This window comes from Anopheles coluzzii, chromosome 3, assembly GCF_943734685.1.
Source record: "Anopheles coluzzii chromosome 3, AcolN3, whole genome shotgun sequence".
Taxonomy (NCBI): domain Eukaryota; kingdom Metazoa; phylum Arthropoda; class Insecta; order Diptera; family Culicidae; genus Anopheles; species Anopheles coluzzii.
The window spans coordinates 9642672-9661901 of NC_064671.1; the positions used below are offsets into that span (position 1 = coordinate 9642672).

The window sequence follows — 19230 nt, forward strand, 5'->3', positions numbered from 1 at the left end:
CGCGAGAGTCCGAGACACGGGCCGTCGGGGTTCGACTTTTGATTTCATAAAAGCACGATCAGCACAACGCATCGCAGGCCAGTCGCTGAGAAGTCGTTGCGGAGTGCGCACGTGTGCTAAACAGTGGGTGTCCGCCTCTTATCCCTTCTTTGCTTGTCGCTTTTTGGGGGTATTTTTTTGTAAGTTTAAGTGAAGTGCATACGGGAGGGAAAGCCAAAAAAACAACCGAGTGTCTGGGCAGCCGCGGGGGTAAAAGAAAAGTGTAACGCGTGCGGGAAATAATGGCAAACCAGTGACTTCATCGAACGTGCACATAATTTGTCGAATTTCGGTGTAACATTGTGCTGCTGTGATTTCTTGATGAGGAAAATTGTATACTCCGTAACTCCGAAGTGCTCCGTTTGCAAGTGCAAAAATTAGACATACGCCATTTACTATCACTGTACCAGTGTAGCATAAGCTTTTGAATCTTCTTTTACCTCTTTGTCTCCTAGTGGAAGTGATTTGTGTTGCACTGTTACTAAATTATCCTTTCCTTTTCTTCTCAGGGCATTTTTTACTTTGGTGATATAGTTATTAGGAAGTGAATTGTAAGTGAGCACCGTAGTGCAAAGTGTGTTCGGAGAGCTTAACATTTGAACGAGTACAGCAAACAAACGTCCGACGCACGTTTGAAACCTTCTACTATCGTTTACCTGTGTGTGCACCTTATGTTTAGTTTTGTGTAAAACCGCACACCCATACGGTGAACGCAGCAAAGATGAATCTATGCACCACGACAGTTCCCTCAGCAAGGTAGGTGTTTTGTTTGGGTACTCTTCTACTGCGCTCTCCGGGGCAGGCATGTGCATAAAGCGTTACATTGTTTCGGAACGATCAAGAGATTTGATTTTTAAATCAAGTAGCATAATTCATTTTATCGCAATATTTTTACACAGTTTCGTTGTGCATCGTTTGTTTCTTAATGTATGGAACAGTTGAGATAAAAATTTAAAGTAGACACTGAATGAAATCAACATAGTGTATAGTGGCGGAGTTCAATTCAAATGATTGAAGTAACAGAATACAACCAAACCCATTTTAACTTATTTTAAAGTTCCTCAAACAAACCTCAGCCAAGCAATTTCAAACTGCCACTTTCCAACCAAAACCTGTTTCGATCATTCTCGAAGGCGGATGGAAATAGGAAAAATCTGTGCGTGGGTATGAGCAGCTCTTATTGTCTCGAATTAAGCCACTTATTTACACTCATTTGATGTTGCAATTATGAGATCGGCTGGAGATTAATTCGGCACTCCAATTAGTCCAAATTGCAAACCGCCAAACAATGCAACATGCCTTCCGGCCACCCTGCAAGTTCTTGTGGCTTTTATTGTGGCCCATTCTCACAGCCTCCCAGTGATTTATGCAGACATTGAAATTTCTGCACAATCCCAATTGCACAGTATAAATCATTACCGAAAAAAAACGAATGATCATACTGTTTGGGGTACGCGTATGCTTATTTGCAATCATTTCAGTTTTCTACGCACACCTACGCAACATCCAGCGCCAAAAACCGGACATTCGCCGAAGGGCAACTAAGCGACGAACTTCCTCTCGCCACACGGTCGCATTGGAAAAGATTCAAATCTTAAATCATTGTTCATCGTCTACCTTCTTTTTATGCTTTTTGGAGGGCGGTATGCACGACTGTGGAGGTTATGCTCACGATTGGTTTTTTGTTCACAAACCACCAACCACCCCGTTGGTGCCGGGGCACATCTCACGGCGAGATGATTCTCCCCTCTCCGTACCAGCCCCAGAGCCGTGCATTCCAACCTGTTCAACGATCGACAAGTTGCACGGCTCATATTTACACACCTTGCCACCCGCGCAACTGTGTCCCCCCCTTCTCTTCCCAGCCCATTTTTCGCTATCGCGCACACGGGGTACGACGAAGACGGCTGTGTCTTTTATCCAACACTAGCCGCCCCTTTCTTCTTGCGTACCGCCGGCACCAGGTTGCGTAAGACAAAAAGGCAATTTCATTGAGCAGATCTTTGGACTTTTCCGCCTCGAAGTTTCTCTCTCACCGGCCGCGTGATGCGTGATGCCCGAGCTAGGCACGGTTTTGGCACATTTTATAGATTCATCGGCAGCAAAAAAAAAACACGACGCCATGAAGCGAAACGTGTCGTTTCCATCAATGAAAATTGGTAATTTTATTCCACCAACGAATGCGACGATTGTTTATTTATGCTAACATAAAAAAAACTCCACGGCTGGAACCGCCACGAACCACATGTGAAAACTGATGTACAATAATCGAAGACATACAAAAGTGGAGGATTGATTTTATTAGCCGCCTTTTTATTTTGTTTTGGTCTTCCTCCAGACATCTCAATTCGTCTCGAATTTACAATTCATCAGCGTCTTAAGACCAATTTTGGCGTAAAGGCAATGATCCGTCCAACAATCAAAACAAAATGAAAATACTAACAAAAGTAAAAGCTAGGCATAAAACATAAAGCTTCGCTTTAAATCGAGCCGATGAGCTAGCGCTATTGTCTCCCGCTCGAACTTCCTATAATTGACACCATTTTTATGACACTCGACTTGGATCAAATTAAACAATCCATTGAATACGGTATCAATCAAATTATTGTCTTTTCTTTTTTTTTTTTGCTGACCAACATAATAGCTCCGAACACAAAGAACAGTTTTAACACACGGAACTTGGAGCTCCGCACGCAGTCAAAAGCCATTCGGCTTGACGACAATTTTTGCAGAACGCAAACAGCTTTCATAAACCTGTTGGCCGTCCGTTGTCGTTGACGCTGCTTCCTTATACGCGTCGCTTTTTTTTGTCTTCCTGGTCCCGCGCCTCGAACCCATCGAGCCTGCGGGGGCTATTATCCAATTCTTGCGCAGGAAGACCCGACCCGGCCGGTTCCCAACATCTAGGACCGGTCCACCGGGCCCCAAAATGACCCGAAAGACCTGTTGTTGTTGTTGCCACTGCGCTCTGTGGTCGCTTGCACGGGGGAAACAAATTATTGTACTCTTCCTGCAGCACCTGCTGCTGCTACTACTACCCGGCGGGAACTAGCGACCCCACGCAAAAGGCGATAAAAACAAGGAGACAAAGAGGAAGATACCGTTTTTGCGCTGGTAATAAATAAGCCTCGAATCAGAACCAAACGCTTGCAACCGTCCAGACGGTGACGTAGTCCTTCAGCAGCGTCCACGTAACAGCATCGCCCCGGGTAAGAGGTTTCGAGGGAGTCCTCCCATCCTTTCGCCGACCGAACGGTTCATTAATAAAACATAAGCTTTCCCAAAGACACACACAAACACGCGCGCGGACTGTCCCTCTTCAAGCGCAGTCCAGCGGAAGATAACCTTCCCCCCCTTTCCTTACGGTTACGCCACAAAATATGAAGCTCCAGCGCGGCCGAAACCAAATTTATTATGCACCCGACCGATTGGCGAGCGTTTTACTCGTTACGATTTTATTTTGTGGCTTGCAAGCATAACCCCCTCGTCGTTCGACATAAACACTACCGCGGCATAACTACACATCGCGGTTGAACACATGTTTCGAGTGCGCGTTTTTGCAGCTTGCGCGGACACCCTCCGTAACGTGTACCGTTTAGACTGTGTACCATCATCGTGGTTTGCAACAAGTACAACACGCGTGCCCATGAATCGATACGAATTATGCAGGGTGGGCAGACAAAAAAAACGCGGTTACTACATCAAACGATAATATTTTGCAAACCCAAAATTAGGTCACCCGGATCCTACTTTCCCGGTTGACATTGGACATTCGCGATTTGCAAAAACGGCTTTTTGAAGGACAATGGCGACCGAACTAAATATCGGGAGACCCTGGACGACCATTCCACTTACGGGGAGGGTGTTGGAACGTGACGAAGCTTGCAGACCCAACGACTTGCAACTTCCAACTACGGTGGTGCCAACTCACGGCGAATGTGAATCATCCGTGATAATTATTTCGCGTTGCATTCCACGTCAACGACATCATTCGTAAACGCTATTGAAGTAAAGTGTTTTTTTTTTTAATCATTTTATAAGAGCTAGAGGGAAGTAAAGAAGCGCTCAACCATGCGACGATTCATCAGATAAAATTAGATGATTTTTCATGCCTCAGGAAGATGAACGGGGAACAACAAGATTCGGTCAATTTTGGGAGGTTCGTCACTTAAAAATCGCGTTGAAATCTTTTGTTGTAAAAAGCAAGATTTTTATCGCGCGCGTTGTTTCTGGATGTTATACTGCTTTAATTACTTATAATTAGTATCATTTGGTCAATTTGCTCTACTCGGACCTTTGCTAAATTGTCTTTTAAAAAGAACCATCGATAATTATAAATAATTACCCACAAAAAAATTAATTTAAAAAATAATGTGAAAGTATAATGTGTTGTTCTACTTGCAACAACAGCTTACTTTCCATCGCCATCTACTCTACTTTGTATGCTGGAGCAATCCGAAGCGCACCTTCCCCGGGGGGAGGGGTTTGGGTCTAACAACAACAACCTCGACAATCTTGCGCGCACCTATTAACATAATCCACCGCGAAGGTGAATGAATTCGGTTTAAAGCCGTCTGTTATGGGACATTCCTCGCCAGGCGGCAAACCTCGGATCCTGCGCACGATCGTGACCGGTTTGACACGAAAACCTGCCAAAGCCGCGAGGCGAAACTTAGAACCTTCTTTTTTTTGTGTCGTTCTTTTTCTGTCGCTTGCCATCAGAGGCAGAGGTGCTCTTGGAGCTTCGTTAAGCAACACACACAAACACATTCCGCGAACACGCCGTGTGGCAGTTTCGATCGATGCCTTTGGTCCGTACGTCAGCCAGCAGCAGCGGCAGCAGCAGCTGTTGCACGCGGACGCTCCCACGGAAATACTTAGCACGCTCGCAAACGAGCATCGCATTAGAATCTATCGTGCCATCCAAACCGCCGCGCGTTGCACTGCGCCTGTCCAATTAACATCATTAACCTTTTTTTCACCCCTCCATTCCCGGGCCCGTTTTCCCCTCCTGCTTGATCTTTCGATCGTTTCAATGATCGTTTGAAGATGTTTTTATTTTACATCCATCAGTGTTACGATACAACACAATCCTCCAAATGTGCACTTTCCCGCTACCGGTAATGCATCCCGGATTCTCCCCCTCTCTGACTCAATGGCTGCGGCGCTATTTTCCGGAATGTGCACGCGCATTCGCCAAACACATGTGCGATCCCGCAAGGCACAACAACGACGTCACAGTGTAATGCGAGAAGTTTATTGCTCGCAGTGTGCGCGAGAGCACGCCGACCGGGATCGGAAGATCCGGGATCGTAACCGCGGGACCGCGTACCACAGCAACGCGACAAACACCTCCTCCCGCAGCTCATAAATCTTCACCCGTTTCGGGTTGTTTCGGTGTTGAAGATAAAAATAAAACACAACTCCGGGAAAGGTTCGTGGCGGCTGGAGGATTATTTTTGGCGCACCAGTACATTGACGCAGATTCGGTTGCTTCGACTTGATCGTCTCGATCGTCCGAGGCACCCTGTAGGGCGGCAGCATCCACAACGCACACGCACTCGCCAAAAACGGGTCTTATATGTTTCCCCGCACGGGACAAACGCACACCCCACCTGAGCGATCTCTGGACTGGTTGCGCGTTGCGGTTTTATAATATACGCGCACGTGCACAACAAAACCGGCTCCAGTTTTGTCACCTCCAACAAGCGAAATGGGGAGGTTGCGAGCTGTTGCCTTCAATCTCCCGGGCTGACAGACACCCCCCCGATGACTGACATCATCACTGTTCATCTCTTCGGGTTTTTTGTTTCTATCATCATTCCCTGGTGGCTGCTGATGGTTCGCGTGCCGATTCCAACGCCATATTTCACTTTCTACTCTACCACCGGATAGAGATCTACCGACAGCGCGCCCTTCCGCCGAACCGCCGGGAGAGGTCGTCGCCAATGAGCTGTCAAAGTCGCCCCCACGATGCCAAACTGTCATGCTGGCTCGCCGTCCAACACAGACCGAGCGCGCGCTGCCACTTCGAGTTGCATTTCCTCGTTCCGTCTTTAATTAACATACAAAGCCGGAGTGGAGGGTTCGTCCGCAGACAGACGAACCGCGTCCATGTCACACACCACCCAGCACACACAACAAAAACAAAAAACAAGCGAGCGAGTGCTGGTGATCTTCGCGCGTCACCGCACGGTAAATGATTGATCGCTTCGAGTGGTTTGAAACACCCGAGACGCGGCGACCTTAACGTTTTGGCGCATCACACTTCGTCGATCGGATCGACCGGTGGGCCCCCGCTGCTTCCAACAGCACCAACACACACACGCGCGCAGGAGGGTTATCTGGCGTGAACTTGAAACATGACAAATGGTGACATTAAACACCTGGCTCGACAAACAAGCGCTTCGCGCCAGGCCAGCAGCAAAACATACCTCCACACAAATTAACGCAAATTTGCAGCGATATGTTATTCTATCGGCGGCGGTGTGGTTGGTTATTGCTTTTTTCTGTTGCCTTCTGTGCTTTGCATCCCTTACTGCTTTGCCGGCAAGGTTATTGCACCTTTTGACGCCGATTCGACACCCACTAAATTCGAAAAAACGGACGACTCAACGCACACCACCAAAAAGCACGCAGCCAGACAGTCGACAGTTGCATACCCGACGCAGTTGTCGTCGTGATCGTTTGCTGCATCCAGGGGAAGATCGCCCGCTCAAGGCGAACCGGTCTGCGGGCGCGTGAAGATGAGCAACTGTCTCTCACACGGCAGCAGTCGACGTTCAAAAACAGCGAGCTTACCTGGAATTCTTCTCCGTGCCCGCTGCAAAAGCCCCTGGTGCCATATCTTGAGCCTGAGTCGCTTCGAGCGTGCACACGATTGCACTTCGTGGACGGTACCCGCTAGTTGGAAGTTCTTGTTCCCGGGTACCGACATCACCGACCAACCAAATGGTTGCCAATTAGCACCGGGTAATGAGACAGTTTAATTTCAGTTCTCACCTTCACACCGATTCTGCAAAGGAGGACCCCGGCGCGAGCGATAATTTAATATAATTAGTGAACACAATCGCACTAATGTACGAAATTTATGGGATAAGGTTTCACGCCTGCCCGCCCGTTGAAGTCTTTCGAGCTTTGTGCTATTTAGAATGAGGACGTTCTCGGTCGCTTTTGGACGAATTGTTGTTTGTTTGCAAGCAAATCTGAATCTCAAGGCATATAAATACAGCATAAAAGCTTATTTTTGCAACACAATCCACACACACTATCCCGCTATTACTTAACCCACGACGCGCTAACCGCAACCACGACTTGCTATAAAAGGCTAAAAACAATAATAAAAAAAAACATCAACACACGACATCTCCGCTTCATATCCGGCCGCACTCGTCACCTCGGATCGGAAGAAGTTATTTTCTCGCTGTTATAAAATCATTCCTCCTCTCCTCCTTCGCTATTTCGAGCCCATCGCACGATTCGTAAGCGTAATGCTCGCGCGCTACCGTGCCGAGACTACAACCACTAAGATACTAAGCCGTTCGCCGAGATCGGCTCCGTTGGGTGATGGGGGTTGAAAAACGGTGAAAGAGTTTCATTTCCTTTCGCGATCAACACAGACACACACACGCACACACGAACAAACGCACAGTCGTTTGCAGTTGTTTCGGAAGAAACCCATCACATCACTCGATCGGTGGTTACCAGTGCCGCTGAGCAGATGAAGTAAGCAGACGCGTACGGTCGAAAGTGAATGCCGCAATGCGTGAAGAAAGTGCGGCGGTGGCATCGTCGTTGCCGCTTTACCCCAGCAGTCCGGAGTCCGCTTTGGGATGCTGTGGGAAGCATGCTTTCCTTTTCCGCACGCCCGATGATGCGTTCCGTAGTTTCATTTGAATATATGCGCATTGCTTAGGCAAAGCCTACCGTCGACTCAAAACGGTTGGCGGTTTGGTGGTAGCGTTTTGAGTTTAAGGTGAGGGAGCAAAAAAAAACACCCAAAATCACATCCTTTACCATCAATTTTGATATTTGATTCCTTTCAAACTAATAATTTTCGCTTAATGATCGTGACATTTTGCCGAAAAGCCTACCGAAGGCCCCGGGGTGCTATACTATCTCCATGAGTGGGAGTCTGCACACACACACACACACGCACAGGGGAGAGCGAGAGAGATCGATTAAGCGCAAAACAAAACAAAAATCCATTCCACAAACAGGCTTGCATAAGCCCCCTACACCCATACACAAAAATGCATCATTTTAATGAAATGTTTCCTTTCTTTTCTCTTTCAGGTCAGTATCGGTGTCATGTAGTGGAATGGACGAGGGGGGAGGGACAAGATAGCGACTGTGGCCAAGGGAAAAGCAAACCCCGTCTCCCCGTGCTGTTTGCAGTTTGTATTGCTTCTTGTTCAATTATGAGTGATAATTTAAGCGCGAAAGCAACCACCGCTTCCACTTTCCAATAACTAAAACAATATGTGTTAAAAAAGAAAGAGCAGACGAGGTCTTCAGGCCGAGTCTGTGCATATGGTTGTACGGGTTTTGACTGTCGACTGCTATGCCGAGTGCATTTCCGGCACAAACCACGCGGAGAGGTTTCTCGCTGTACCAAGAGTGTGTACAAACAAACCAGCATCATACCGCCAACACTAGACTAGATAGATAGAAGGCAAACAAAGGGTGAGAGAAAAGTACAACCTAAACCGAAAAAAGCCAGTAGAAGAATGCACGAGTTGGAACTGCACGCGCACGAACGCCCGAGAGCGGCGAGAAGGGTTTATTGAAAATGAAAGTTCCCTTTAGCTCAGCCGCCGCTCCACTTCTGATGGGACCTCTTTGGTTTCTTGTTGTTGAGTTTTGTTTTCTGTTCCTCTTCTTTATCGATCGCTTTTACCCTCACTGTGAGAGGGCGTACCAGCTGCAGCTTGGGATTGTGCAAAACTTTCTCCACCAACGCGGTTCCAGAAACCGGGACAATATTCTGCTGACCTTCGGTTGGAGAAGAAAAAAATAGCATGAAATGGATACTAGCCTTTTGCACTGCATCCGGTTCGAAGGACCAAAAATCGAACGATTTGCTTAAAAGCGACGAACCCGATTAAGAATCGTTTTTCGCTTTTTTAAAGGTAAAAAGACGTCATTGTGGACGAAACGTTCGAAAAGAAGCTTTTCAAAAACACCAAAACCACCAAGCAGAAGGTCACGAATGCGTTTCGAAATATGCACGCGAAACGGCATTCCATCTCTACGCGGCACACAACATAGCTCCAAGCGCCGGTTGCACATTTCGGTCTGTGTGCGTCGTCGGTCGGACCGCAAACGACGCGACTCGATTATGATTCTTTTTTTTGTTGCTATTGTAGCCTGTCCAACATTTGCAACCGGATTTCACCATTTGGCCGGTTTGCAAACGCAACGGATGGTTTAGCCCTGACATCTATGAATATATTTTTTTAGTTTTTAATGCGCTAGTGTAGGTGATTCGGACACCAGCTATCGTCGGTTGGGCAAGTGCTGGGTTGGGGAAGTTCTGGAAGGTTGCTTTGTGGCAATGTGGTGAAATTTTAAGCATAAAAAGAGCCTCAATGGCATAATTTTCTCATCGAAAATGTCTTCTAGGCTATATTTAGTAATTGGTCTAGACTAAAAAAAATGAAACAGCTACATTTATGCAACCAAACAGTAATCATCAATTAAATGCAAATCCCAAAGATAATCATAATTTTTGTCCGCTTTTCCCGGCTCGATTTTCTGTTGCCTCATCGTCCAGCCAATCAATCGAGCCGAGCCATTCCACAAACCGCTCATCTACTTCTGCAACAAACTTTCGCTTTCATCTTATCCGTCCAACCAAAAACCCTTCCCGTTAGTGCGCCGTATCTTGAGAAAAAACAGCCCACCCGACTGTGACCGCATTCCGGGCCGGCTTTCGGCTCTTAAAACCGATCACCGATCGTTCCAAAGCTTCCCGCCACCAAAAGGCAGTTCGAAATCTTGCGGAATCTTCGAAATTGCACCGTCCCATTGAATTGCACACACACAGACCGCAAATTCCCACGAAGCACTATCGCTCCCTCCCCTCTAAACCTCAACTGCACGCGGCTGTTTTGATGATTGGAGAAGATGCCTGGGAAATTTTCGCTCTCGGTGTGCAAATAATAACCAGGCGCTTCTTGCCAAGCGCGATCGTTCGGCGGAGCTGCATTGTGAAAAAAAACATGCCCGTTACAACGACCACCACCACACAACGCCGTTTAATGCGGAAGTGGCCCGGGCAGTAGTAGCTGGGAAAACAAACGGCTCGTCTGTGCGTTTGGGGTGTTAGTAGCATGATTTAAAATATTCATACCAATTCGCATTGCAAGTACACTTCCTACTCGTCGCGATCTTCCTCCTGGCTGCGGGGGAAAGCCATTGAACCGTGGCGCGAAAAAGGGGGCAATCGTTTTCCACCAGTCCAAAAATCCGCATAGACTTCGGTACGCACACACATACACACATACATAGGCGTGTTTATGGTCGGCCGAACAAGGCGTGGGGAAGGTGGAGATTGGTACTTTGTTGCTCCGACAGCATTAAAATCGGTTTCGCCTTTGAAATCATCTTAGCGTGTAAGGCGCAATGTTGGGTGGGAGGCCCGGCTGCTGCCGGCGTGATCATCACGGGCTGGTGTGTAGTTAATTGCGTGGAAAGCGATTAAAAAATAAAGCGTGGAGCGAGGGAAGGAAGCAAAGATCGATATTTGCACTACACAGTGATAAATATTTACAAACAGTTGCTGATATCTTTGTTTTTAAATCGTGCCCGATATGAGATGAGGAGTAAAGGCAGTGTCAATGCTCCCGAGCAAACGGGAGACATGACCTGAGTAGACCTTCGTACCGAAGGGTGAATTGTATCGACTGTGCGCAAAGCTCAGTCTTAGCAAAGCTCTAGCAAATGATGCAACAAGCGCAGGTTTCAAAATCATAATCATTTCTCAGTTTTATTACCCTCAACCGATGCTGGTAGCAATATCGAGCCGCTATAAAAGCGCCACCAAGAAACGGTTAACTTTTGCAACCTCTCAAAACCAAACCATCCAAATCCGAGTGCCACGGTCAGCGGCTGGCCCTCCAGACGGCCCCTGCACATTGTTTGCCCAGTCCGTTTATGGCAAACAAATGCACCCCTTCGAAATGTGTCTTTGCGCCTTAAGCTTACGCCACCCACATACGCCTGGGGTACCGCTCGGGCACAACAATTACGTGCAGAGCGTACCAACCTAATGTGTCAATTGCTACCCGGGCCTGCACCATCATGGTGCGATGCAAACAGTGTCATTACTGCATCCGACCCACTGCACCAGAAACGAACGTGCAGACTACACCGCCTGCACCCCTGCGGGTGCCAAAAAGGGACGCTGCTGATTTCGCTTTCGATAAACTGCTGTTGATGCGACCGATGTGATGGTCGGGCGTAAGCGACGAACCCTTGTAGTGTGCTCCCTCATCGCAATGGGTAGATGTGAATCAGCTGTGAAGCTGCCAAGTGTGGCTCGTTTTAAGGTTTGCCCACACAGACACACACACACAAACGCTAATAGCTAGGGGTACCTCCTCCTCCTTCCCAGTTTCTTGTGGTGCCAAGTGCGGAACGGAAAGGGTAACAACGACACTTAGCACACTTCGCTCGGGGTAAAAGAAGCTCTAAACCCTTTCTAAAGAGCACTTCAAATAAGCAGCCATTTACGCCATATCCCTTCGATTGGATTGGACTTAACGATTGACTTTTGCATCGATGTTTTAATGTGTTTTTCTTTCTCTCGTGCCGCTTGGGGAGATCTTTGCAGGTCGAAGAATGTCTGCCTGGTGAGGTAGCATGACGAGACATAAGAACAACAAACACATAACCCTATATAACCTTGGTCGAGGGACGGGGCTCTAGTATGAGGGACTGTGCGTGTGAATGAAGGGAACATATTGAAAGCATTGGAATTGGTACATACATACAAACACAGCACCGATGAAATGGATTGGTTCCTTTTACTAGGTCAGAGCCACCTAGTCGAAGCGCATCGTTTAAGGGAATTGCTTTTATTTGTGATGACCAACCGTACAGAATCGAACGGTTGCATTCGATGAAGCAATACATAAAGGGATTAATCGCACAACTGTTCTTTCAATGCAAAAGTATTAATGATCCGTCGTGTCCTTTGCTTTTCGGAGCAATTTTAATCACTATTCGGACATTGCCAATACACAACGAACAACACAAAGCTAAGCCTTCACAGCACCAATCTTGAGAAGAGCAATTTCCAAGTATCATCAAAGGTCACATGACTCACCTGGAGCAAAGACCCGAGAAGCACGAATCTAGTGAGTAATTTCAACTCATTCGAAATCCATCTGCAATCAATTAAACTCTCGATGTGATACGTCGATGATGCTGCTGCTGCTGATGATCGCATCACGCCACGAGGGATTCCCCCAAACCGGAATAGTGTTGTTTTGCACTCCGCCAAAGCTCATCAAGTTTTGCGAGCGTTTCAGGAATGTGACAATGAACTTTTGGCATCCTAGAACGCTAACACAGACGAGAACATCCTCTAGCTCCTGGCTCTTCTGGGCAAACGGCACCGTTCGTGAGTGTACAGCACAGCGCGCGTTGCGTTTTGTCGTGAGCACTTGTTGCTACTACCACTTACCGAACCGACGAGCGTCGGTTGGTGAAGTGGTGCGCAAATACACAGGCGGTAAGGCAAACATTACATCTCGGTACATACGCGTACATTGTTTGGTCGGTTGATTTTTGTTGATTATCAAGAAGTTTGATTTGTGTGAACAACAACTCCCTGTTGCTGCACAAATCGTTCACACAGAGATATATCCAGCGCTAACGTGCATGAGTTACTGAGCACGCTTGTTCCGTTTATTTCTTCGTCTTCGTTTTCTTGTAATTCCATTATCTTCATCAGCGATACTATCATCCTACGATGAAGGGTTCGTCGCCTGAATAATGCATTCCTAAACGAGAAGTCTTTTGTGTTTTTTGTTTGTACTCAATTCATGCCACTGTCGATGAAGCTTATCCGTAAATCATTCCAACTCCACCAATCGACACACAATGTAGTGTGTGTGTGTGTGTGTGTGTGTGCGGCGAAACTGACAATCAACGCCTCTCACACCAAACCCATTCATAATTAAGCAAACGCAGAGCTGATGATTTAATCAAGCAGGGAGAACAAACATGTATGGATACCTCTTCTCCCCGCTCTGTACAGCCCTCTGGTGGCAAAATCTCCTCATACACTATCATACTGGAAGTTCGTGTGCCCGATTAAGTCACGTCCGTTCCAGCAGTACCTTGCAGTCGCAAAATAAAAACATCCTCACCAAGAATTCAAATTAGCATTCCGCGACACACTCGTCAATGCTATGTCCCTAACGGCGAAAGTACAGAAGCCGTTGGGTCAGGGTCTACCGCGTTCCGGCCGGACTCTGATAACTCCGGCGGGGAGGGCACGATTACACGTGTGACGGGGGCGCGATTTACGATGCCTGCCAGCGCCATAAATTGGTAGGTAAGGCTCGTTTGCGCGGGCCGTGCACAATTCTCGTCACGATGCCGCACGCCGAACGACAAAGCAGTGTGCGCTTGTCCTCTCTCATCAGTGTCCCTTTGGCGTCGGAAGATGACTCTATTCAAGTCACCCCGCACAAACGACCAAGCGTGTTAGATAATTGTACTCCTTTTTGCGTCGATCGCTCAACGTCACCGATGTTGGTTTGATTTATATTCTTATTCACACACTCGGACTTCGAAACAAGCAGGCAAGCAAAGAAGGGGAGTGTTGTGTCCAAGGTGTTACACCATTCCCAGGCAAGCCCCCGGACATTGACGGGGGGACCGTCCCCTGCACGATTGTAACAATTTACTTTCACTTTTTACCGAACAGGTATGATGATTGGGTGACCGGACGGCACATTCTTGGCGGCATTTAATCGGCACCCTCTGGGGGTGACTTGGCGATTGTAGAGAGTGAGGAGGGAGTTTAGGAAGGTGGCAGGATTTATTACCGCATGTCTTCTCGCGGTCGGGTCATATCACGTTGCTTCTCCGTCTCTCCCGCTGATCCAACTACAATGCACAGTTCCATTTGTCTAACGCAGCATGAAACGATAAAGGTCAACATTCTTTTGAAATAATCAAACAACATTGATTGATACCAGAGACCAGAGACAAGAGAGAAAAAAGCGTACAGCCAACAAACAGCAGTGAAACACAAGCTGCCTATTTGCACAAACCTGCACACAAGTCTCCAGAAAAGGAAGTTCAAATGGCAGTATCATCAATCAGCCGAACTCGCCCGAGATCATCTTCCTTATCTGAAAAGATCCGCGAAGGTCATCGGAGTGGGTTTCGGTTTGTTTTGCACTGATTCTTCATTACGACAGCAGACCAATGTTCGCCTCAGGGGATACCCCGGATCCCGTTTGCTGATTCGCAACGTTCTAACAACTACCGCGTACTCTCCCTTTTTTGCTCGCGCCATAATTCAATTATCACGCCAATCAAGCAGCTGACTCAACCCGACAAAGCCGGTAATTCCTCAAAAAAAAGAGGAACGAGGAGTCCATTATCTGCCCCGCGAGCTAAACGACTGGTCGCTATTTGCACGCAAAGTCTCTTTGGGTGCTAATGGCGCTGATTTTCATTCATACCACCTGCCCCCAGGGAGAGCAACCCATCGAATGATGGGAAGAAGGAGCTGAGAGTTTCTATCCTACTATCTGCATTCTGTTCGGTACATGATCTGGTACGCAGCGGTGCAAACCGAACCGTGACCATGACAAGCAAATATTGGCGAGTGAATAAGGATCATGCAAACACAAAATGTTCGGTAGAATTGAATCTTGATTTACGTCCGGGGTTTGGATGGTTTTTGAGAAGTCTTTGAGGTTTTTTTCTTGTGGTGGAGGGCCAAAATGTCAGGCACTACTGGAAATCACTTCTGAGAACGCACGAAGGATTGATTTCCAAAACATCCGGGTTCTATGGGCTGCAGCGGAACATCCGGGATAGCGTTTAAAATGTTCAACATTTTAAAATCGCTTTTAGTGTATAAGAAGTGATACATGGGAAAAAATTAGAGATGCATTTAGTCATTCGAATAGAGCCTAATTCTGCACAAAAGACTCCATCAAAGAATTCCGGAGATACTTAGTGTACCTCAGCTATTATGTTTAAAAGCGATGAGAATGATCCGTATAACGGGATATTGAACCCCATGTCAACTGAAGTTGAGAGACAAAAACAACTATAAAAAAGTACATAAGCAAACACTGAAATTATAAGTTTTATCTCACCCGCTAGCTTAAACATTGATCCTTCGGATTATCATTTGTTTTAGTCGATGGAGCATGATCTAGCTCATCAATACTTCTCCAATTACACAGAAGTACAAAAATAGATCGATGTTCGAATAGCAGCCTAAGAGACGATATTTTCCACTACGAAATTCGTATAATAATCAAAAGATGGAACATAGTAGTATTTAATGACGGCAAATAATTTGACCAATCTATGTATTACCATAAAATTTCCATTTCTGGAGAAAAAAAAACATACAAACGAACAAACTAATTACTGTTACAACATTAAAGAATATAACAATCATATTTTCCCATAGAGATTACTAAAAAAAAAAGCGTTCACTATCAATTCATTACCGATATTCTACAAAACATTCAAATGTGTTACGCAGTGCTGCCCTCTACCGGCAATTCGCGCCCTGAAGCGCACGGCGAAAACGCCTGCTGTCATCCGCCCCAGCTGTCAAATCGCAACCCCGACCACCACACGTTTTGTTTACGTTCTGCTAGCCGATTACGTTCTCGGGCCCGCACTTGGCTGCTCCGTTCTGCCGTGAACGAACGTGAAAACCAAAACACGGCACACGAAAGACCACAAACTATTTATATACCTCGCCCGTCCAGTGCAATTCCGCGTGTGATAAACAGTGCAGCAGTGACGTGGTGCTGTGTTTGCGCAACACAAATGTAAGCACAGAAGAGGAAGCAGTAGAGTGAGCTTCCGAAAAGACAACCCGCATCAACCACTGTCAATAGGAGCGCGAAGCAGAAAAGATGTCGAGCTGTTCACGCAAAATTCTCGCCCTCCGGATCCATGCGCTGGCGAAGACGTTCAACCGGTGCTACCACCGTGCCACAGCCCTCCACTGCCCGTCGGGGCCACCGAAACTCTCGCCATACGATGTACGTGCGCTGGCTCTGCTGGCAGGGGAAACCAAAAACAGGTTCCTTCCACCATATTCCAGCATTACCATATTTCTGTGTTTCTCTCATACCACACCTCGCTGTTCCTCTCTCTCCCTCTCTCTCCGCACCCCGGCAGGTCAACTGTATATTGCGAACGAACGAACACACGCAGGAGTTTTTCGGCGGCTCGGTTAAAAGCTACGACTCGAACCAGCTCGCCTCGAACTCGCCGATCGAAGACTCGCGCAGCGAGGCGAGCTGCGTCCACACGTCCGGTTTGCTGCTGGGCATCTTTGACGGTCACGGCGGACCGGCCTGCTCGCAGGTCATCAGCAAGCGGCTGATGCGCTACATCGCCGCCTCGCTCGTGCCGCCGGACGATCTGCGCCAGCACGTGCTGAACGGTGCGCAAAGCTTCTCCTTCCTGAGCTGCCACAACGATAAGGCAAGATGCGGCTAGTGCCCGTTGACAGGGCGCTTTGGAAGACACAAAACCATGTGTGTGTGTGATACTAATTTCTCCCCTTTCCCACCGGGGGCTTCTGGACTGTTCATTGCAGCTAGAGTTTGTGAGCGAAATCAAGGAGCTGTACGAGAAAAGCTTCCACCAGTTCGCGAACGAGCTGACCAACACGACGCTGGCCGGGTTTCAGATGCACCAAACGCTCGAGAACGCGTTCATCCGGCTGGATCAGGATCTGTCCCGGGAGGCGATCGAAATGCCCAGCCTGCGGACGATGTCGGTGGCGATGAGCGGTGCCGTGGCGCTGGTCGCGCACATAGACGGCCCCCATCTGCACGTTGCGTCGGTTGGCGATTGTTCGGCCGTGCTCGGTACCGTCACCGACACCGGGCAGTGGATGGCGAAGAAGCTCACCAACGAGCACAACTCCGACAATGTGGGCGAGGTTCGACGCTTGCTAAGTGAACACCCTGCCACGGAGCGGGATACGGTGATCCGCGGTGAACGGTTGCTCGGTCAGCTGGCACCACTGCGTGCGATGGGTGACTTCCGCTACAAGTGGTCACGCGAGCAGCTCGAACAGCTGGTCGTGCCACAGTTCGGGGAGCAGGTCATCGCACCGTACTACCTCACACCGCCCTACCTAAGCGCGTGCCCCGAGATAACGCATCACATCCTAACGCCGCGCGACAAGTTCTTGATCATCGCGAGCGACGGCCTGTGGGATACGATGAGCGCCATGCAGACGGTACATCTGGTCGGGGAGCACATGTACGGGAAGGCGTTCCTGCAGCCGCTCACTCTCCCCAAGCAGGACATAACGCTCGGGGAGATCAGTCAAATGTTAACCACTCGAAAGGCGGGTCTGCAGAAGAAACCGCTCGATCGCAATGCGGCAACACATCTGATCCGCAACGCACTCGGCGGCACGGAGTACGGCGTGGAGCACTCGAAGCTGTCGCACATGCTGTCACTCCCGCAGGACATTGTGAGACTGTTCCGGGACGACATTACCATCACGGTGGTGTACTTTGACTCGGAATATCTGCGAAATTGTCCCACTTGATGGCGGGAGGGTGATGGTCCCCGTCGTGAGAAGAACAGTGCTTCATAGGAAACCGCCGGAAGCATTTAAAACACACACACACACACACACACACACACACACACACACACTCAGAGACAGTTCAATGTCGACAAAATGGTAAAGGCTGGCCCCTTTTTCCCGCGCAAATATGTCCTACCGCTCAACTTAACAAAGCGTGCCCGCGCGTTCCTGTAACGCGTTGTGTGTCCTAATGAATCATTTTATCGCAACAGCGTTACAGCAGAGAACGCACACACTCACATTAGGTGCTTGTTTTTCTTTATTCCCTTGTATTTATGTTTCCGTTTATATGTTTTTTAAAAAAGGAATTTAGAAGGCCAATGAGTTGATCAACACGAATCAATCAATCGAGACCTGCCATGCGGTCGTCCAAAGCCGGCCACAGCGCAACGACGGCGCATACGACGAATTTTATTTTACGGAAGTGCAATTTGACGTGAATTTATTGCATTGTTTTAAAAGATTTATCTGTTGAGTTCTTGAGTAGTTAAACGTGAATAAATTAAAACTAGTTCCGAATGTTCCGCCAACTCTGTTTTCGGTCCCCCTTCTTTGCGCCCAACTTCATCTTCCGAAACGTGTTTGGTAACGGATTGATGTAATCCATCCATCCAACCATCCCTTCCTCCCGGACACAAGTGAAGGTCACACAGGTGTGTGTCTCCTCATGATCAGGAGAGCCAAGCCAAAAATGAGCTGAAAGTTCGAATCAGTAATCCGTGCTTTGGAGAAAGTGATCCCCGGAGAAGGTGGCACCACTATTACGCCATGCCGACTCAACTCATCGAGCGCTCCCCTGGCTGTGTGTTACTCAACGGTGTGAACGGCGTGGAAGAAGAAGATTCCACACACACACACACACACACACACACACACACTCAGTTCCGGTTGATAATCCGGTGGACACAAAAGACGAAAAAGTGTGTTAATTTGCGCGCTATGACCGAACCTGTTTGGCCGTTTAAAATGTGCCCTAGGAGTGGTTTGGAGGTGTGTACCTCCAGCCCCCTGAAGGAGAAAAAAACCCCAAAAGGTGCAAAAGTAAACAGTAGCCCAAGAAACGGGCAGGTCTTTTCGCTCGAGTAACTCTAATGCGGGCACGCCACGGATGATCGAACGTGCGATCTCCCACCGGAGGCGTGTTTGCGTTTGTCCGATCCGAATGCCGATGACGTCGGCTTCACATAGCCCCGCATGATGGGGAGGAGAGAAGGGTACAGGAAAGTGAAAACCAAAACATAACCTAATTTCCAATTGCACCCCCCTTTCCTCTTGGTTCGATCAATCGTGCAATGAATGCGGTATATGCCGTAAGACCTCGGGGCAAGACGGGGGTTCGTCGTCAGTGTGCCAAA

General features: G+C 48.0%; 3 protein-coding genes across 4 annotated transcripts in view; 2 read left to right on the forward strand and 1 right to left on the reverse strand.

Annotated features, from left to right (window-relative positions):
* LOC120959503 (metallo-beta-lactamase domain-containing protein 1) overlaps positions 1 to 19230 on the reverse strand; it is a 96080-nt gene that overhangs the window by 76573 nt on the left and 277 nt on the right. The gene's annotated exons all lie outside the window — the stretch shown is intronic.
* LOC120959501 (uncharacterized) overlaps positions 1 to 19230 on the forward strand; it is a 27452-nt gene continuing 8222 nt past the window's right edge. The window contains exons 1-2 of one of the 2 annotated variants that reach the window (XM_040382941.2): positions 1 to 123; positions 549 to 795. In XM_040382941.2, coding sequence (XP_040238875.2) covers positions 761 to 795 — 35 coding nt within the window. In that variant the 5' untranslated portion in view covers positions 1 to 123; positions 549 to 760. Of the gene's footprint in view, positions 180 to 548; positions 796 to 19230 lie in introns of both variants that reach the window. The other variant, XM_040382939.2, reaches the window with a different exon arrangement.
* LOC120959502 (pyruvate dehydrogenase [acetyl-transferring]-phosphatase 1, mitochondrial) lies at positions 15867 to 18405 on the forward strand. Its single transcript, XM_040382943.2, has 3 exons — positions 15867 to 16301; positions 16441 to 16749; positions 16865 to 18405. Exons 1-3 carry the CDS (start codon positions 16173 to 16175, stop codon positions 17831 to 17833), a joined length of 1407 nt encoding a protein of 468 aa, XP_040238877.1. The 5' UTR covers positions 15867 to 16172; the 3' UTR covers positions 17834 to 18405.

Bases quoted from the DNA above. Each gene is read 5' to 3' on its own strand.
- LOC120959502 (XM_040382943.2), top strand. From the start codon at position 16,173: ATGTCGAGCTGTTCACGCAAAATTCTCGCCCTCCGGATCCATGCGCTG. The intron at 16,302-16,440 runs GTACGTGCGCTG...GCACCCCGGCAG, and splicing joins CGAAACTCTCGCCATACGAT to GTCAACTGTATATTGCGAAC. The intron at 16,750-16,864 runs GCAAGATGCGGC...TGTTCATTGCAG, and splicing joins TGAGCTGCCACAACGATAAG to CTAGAGTTTGTGAGCGAAAT.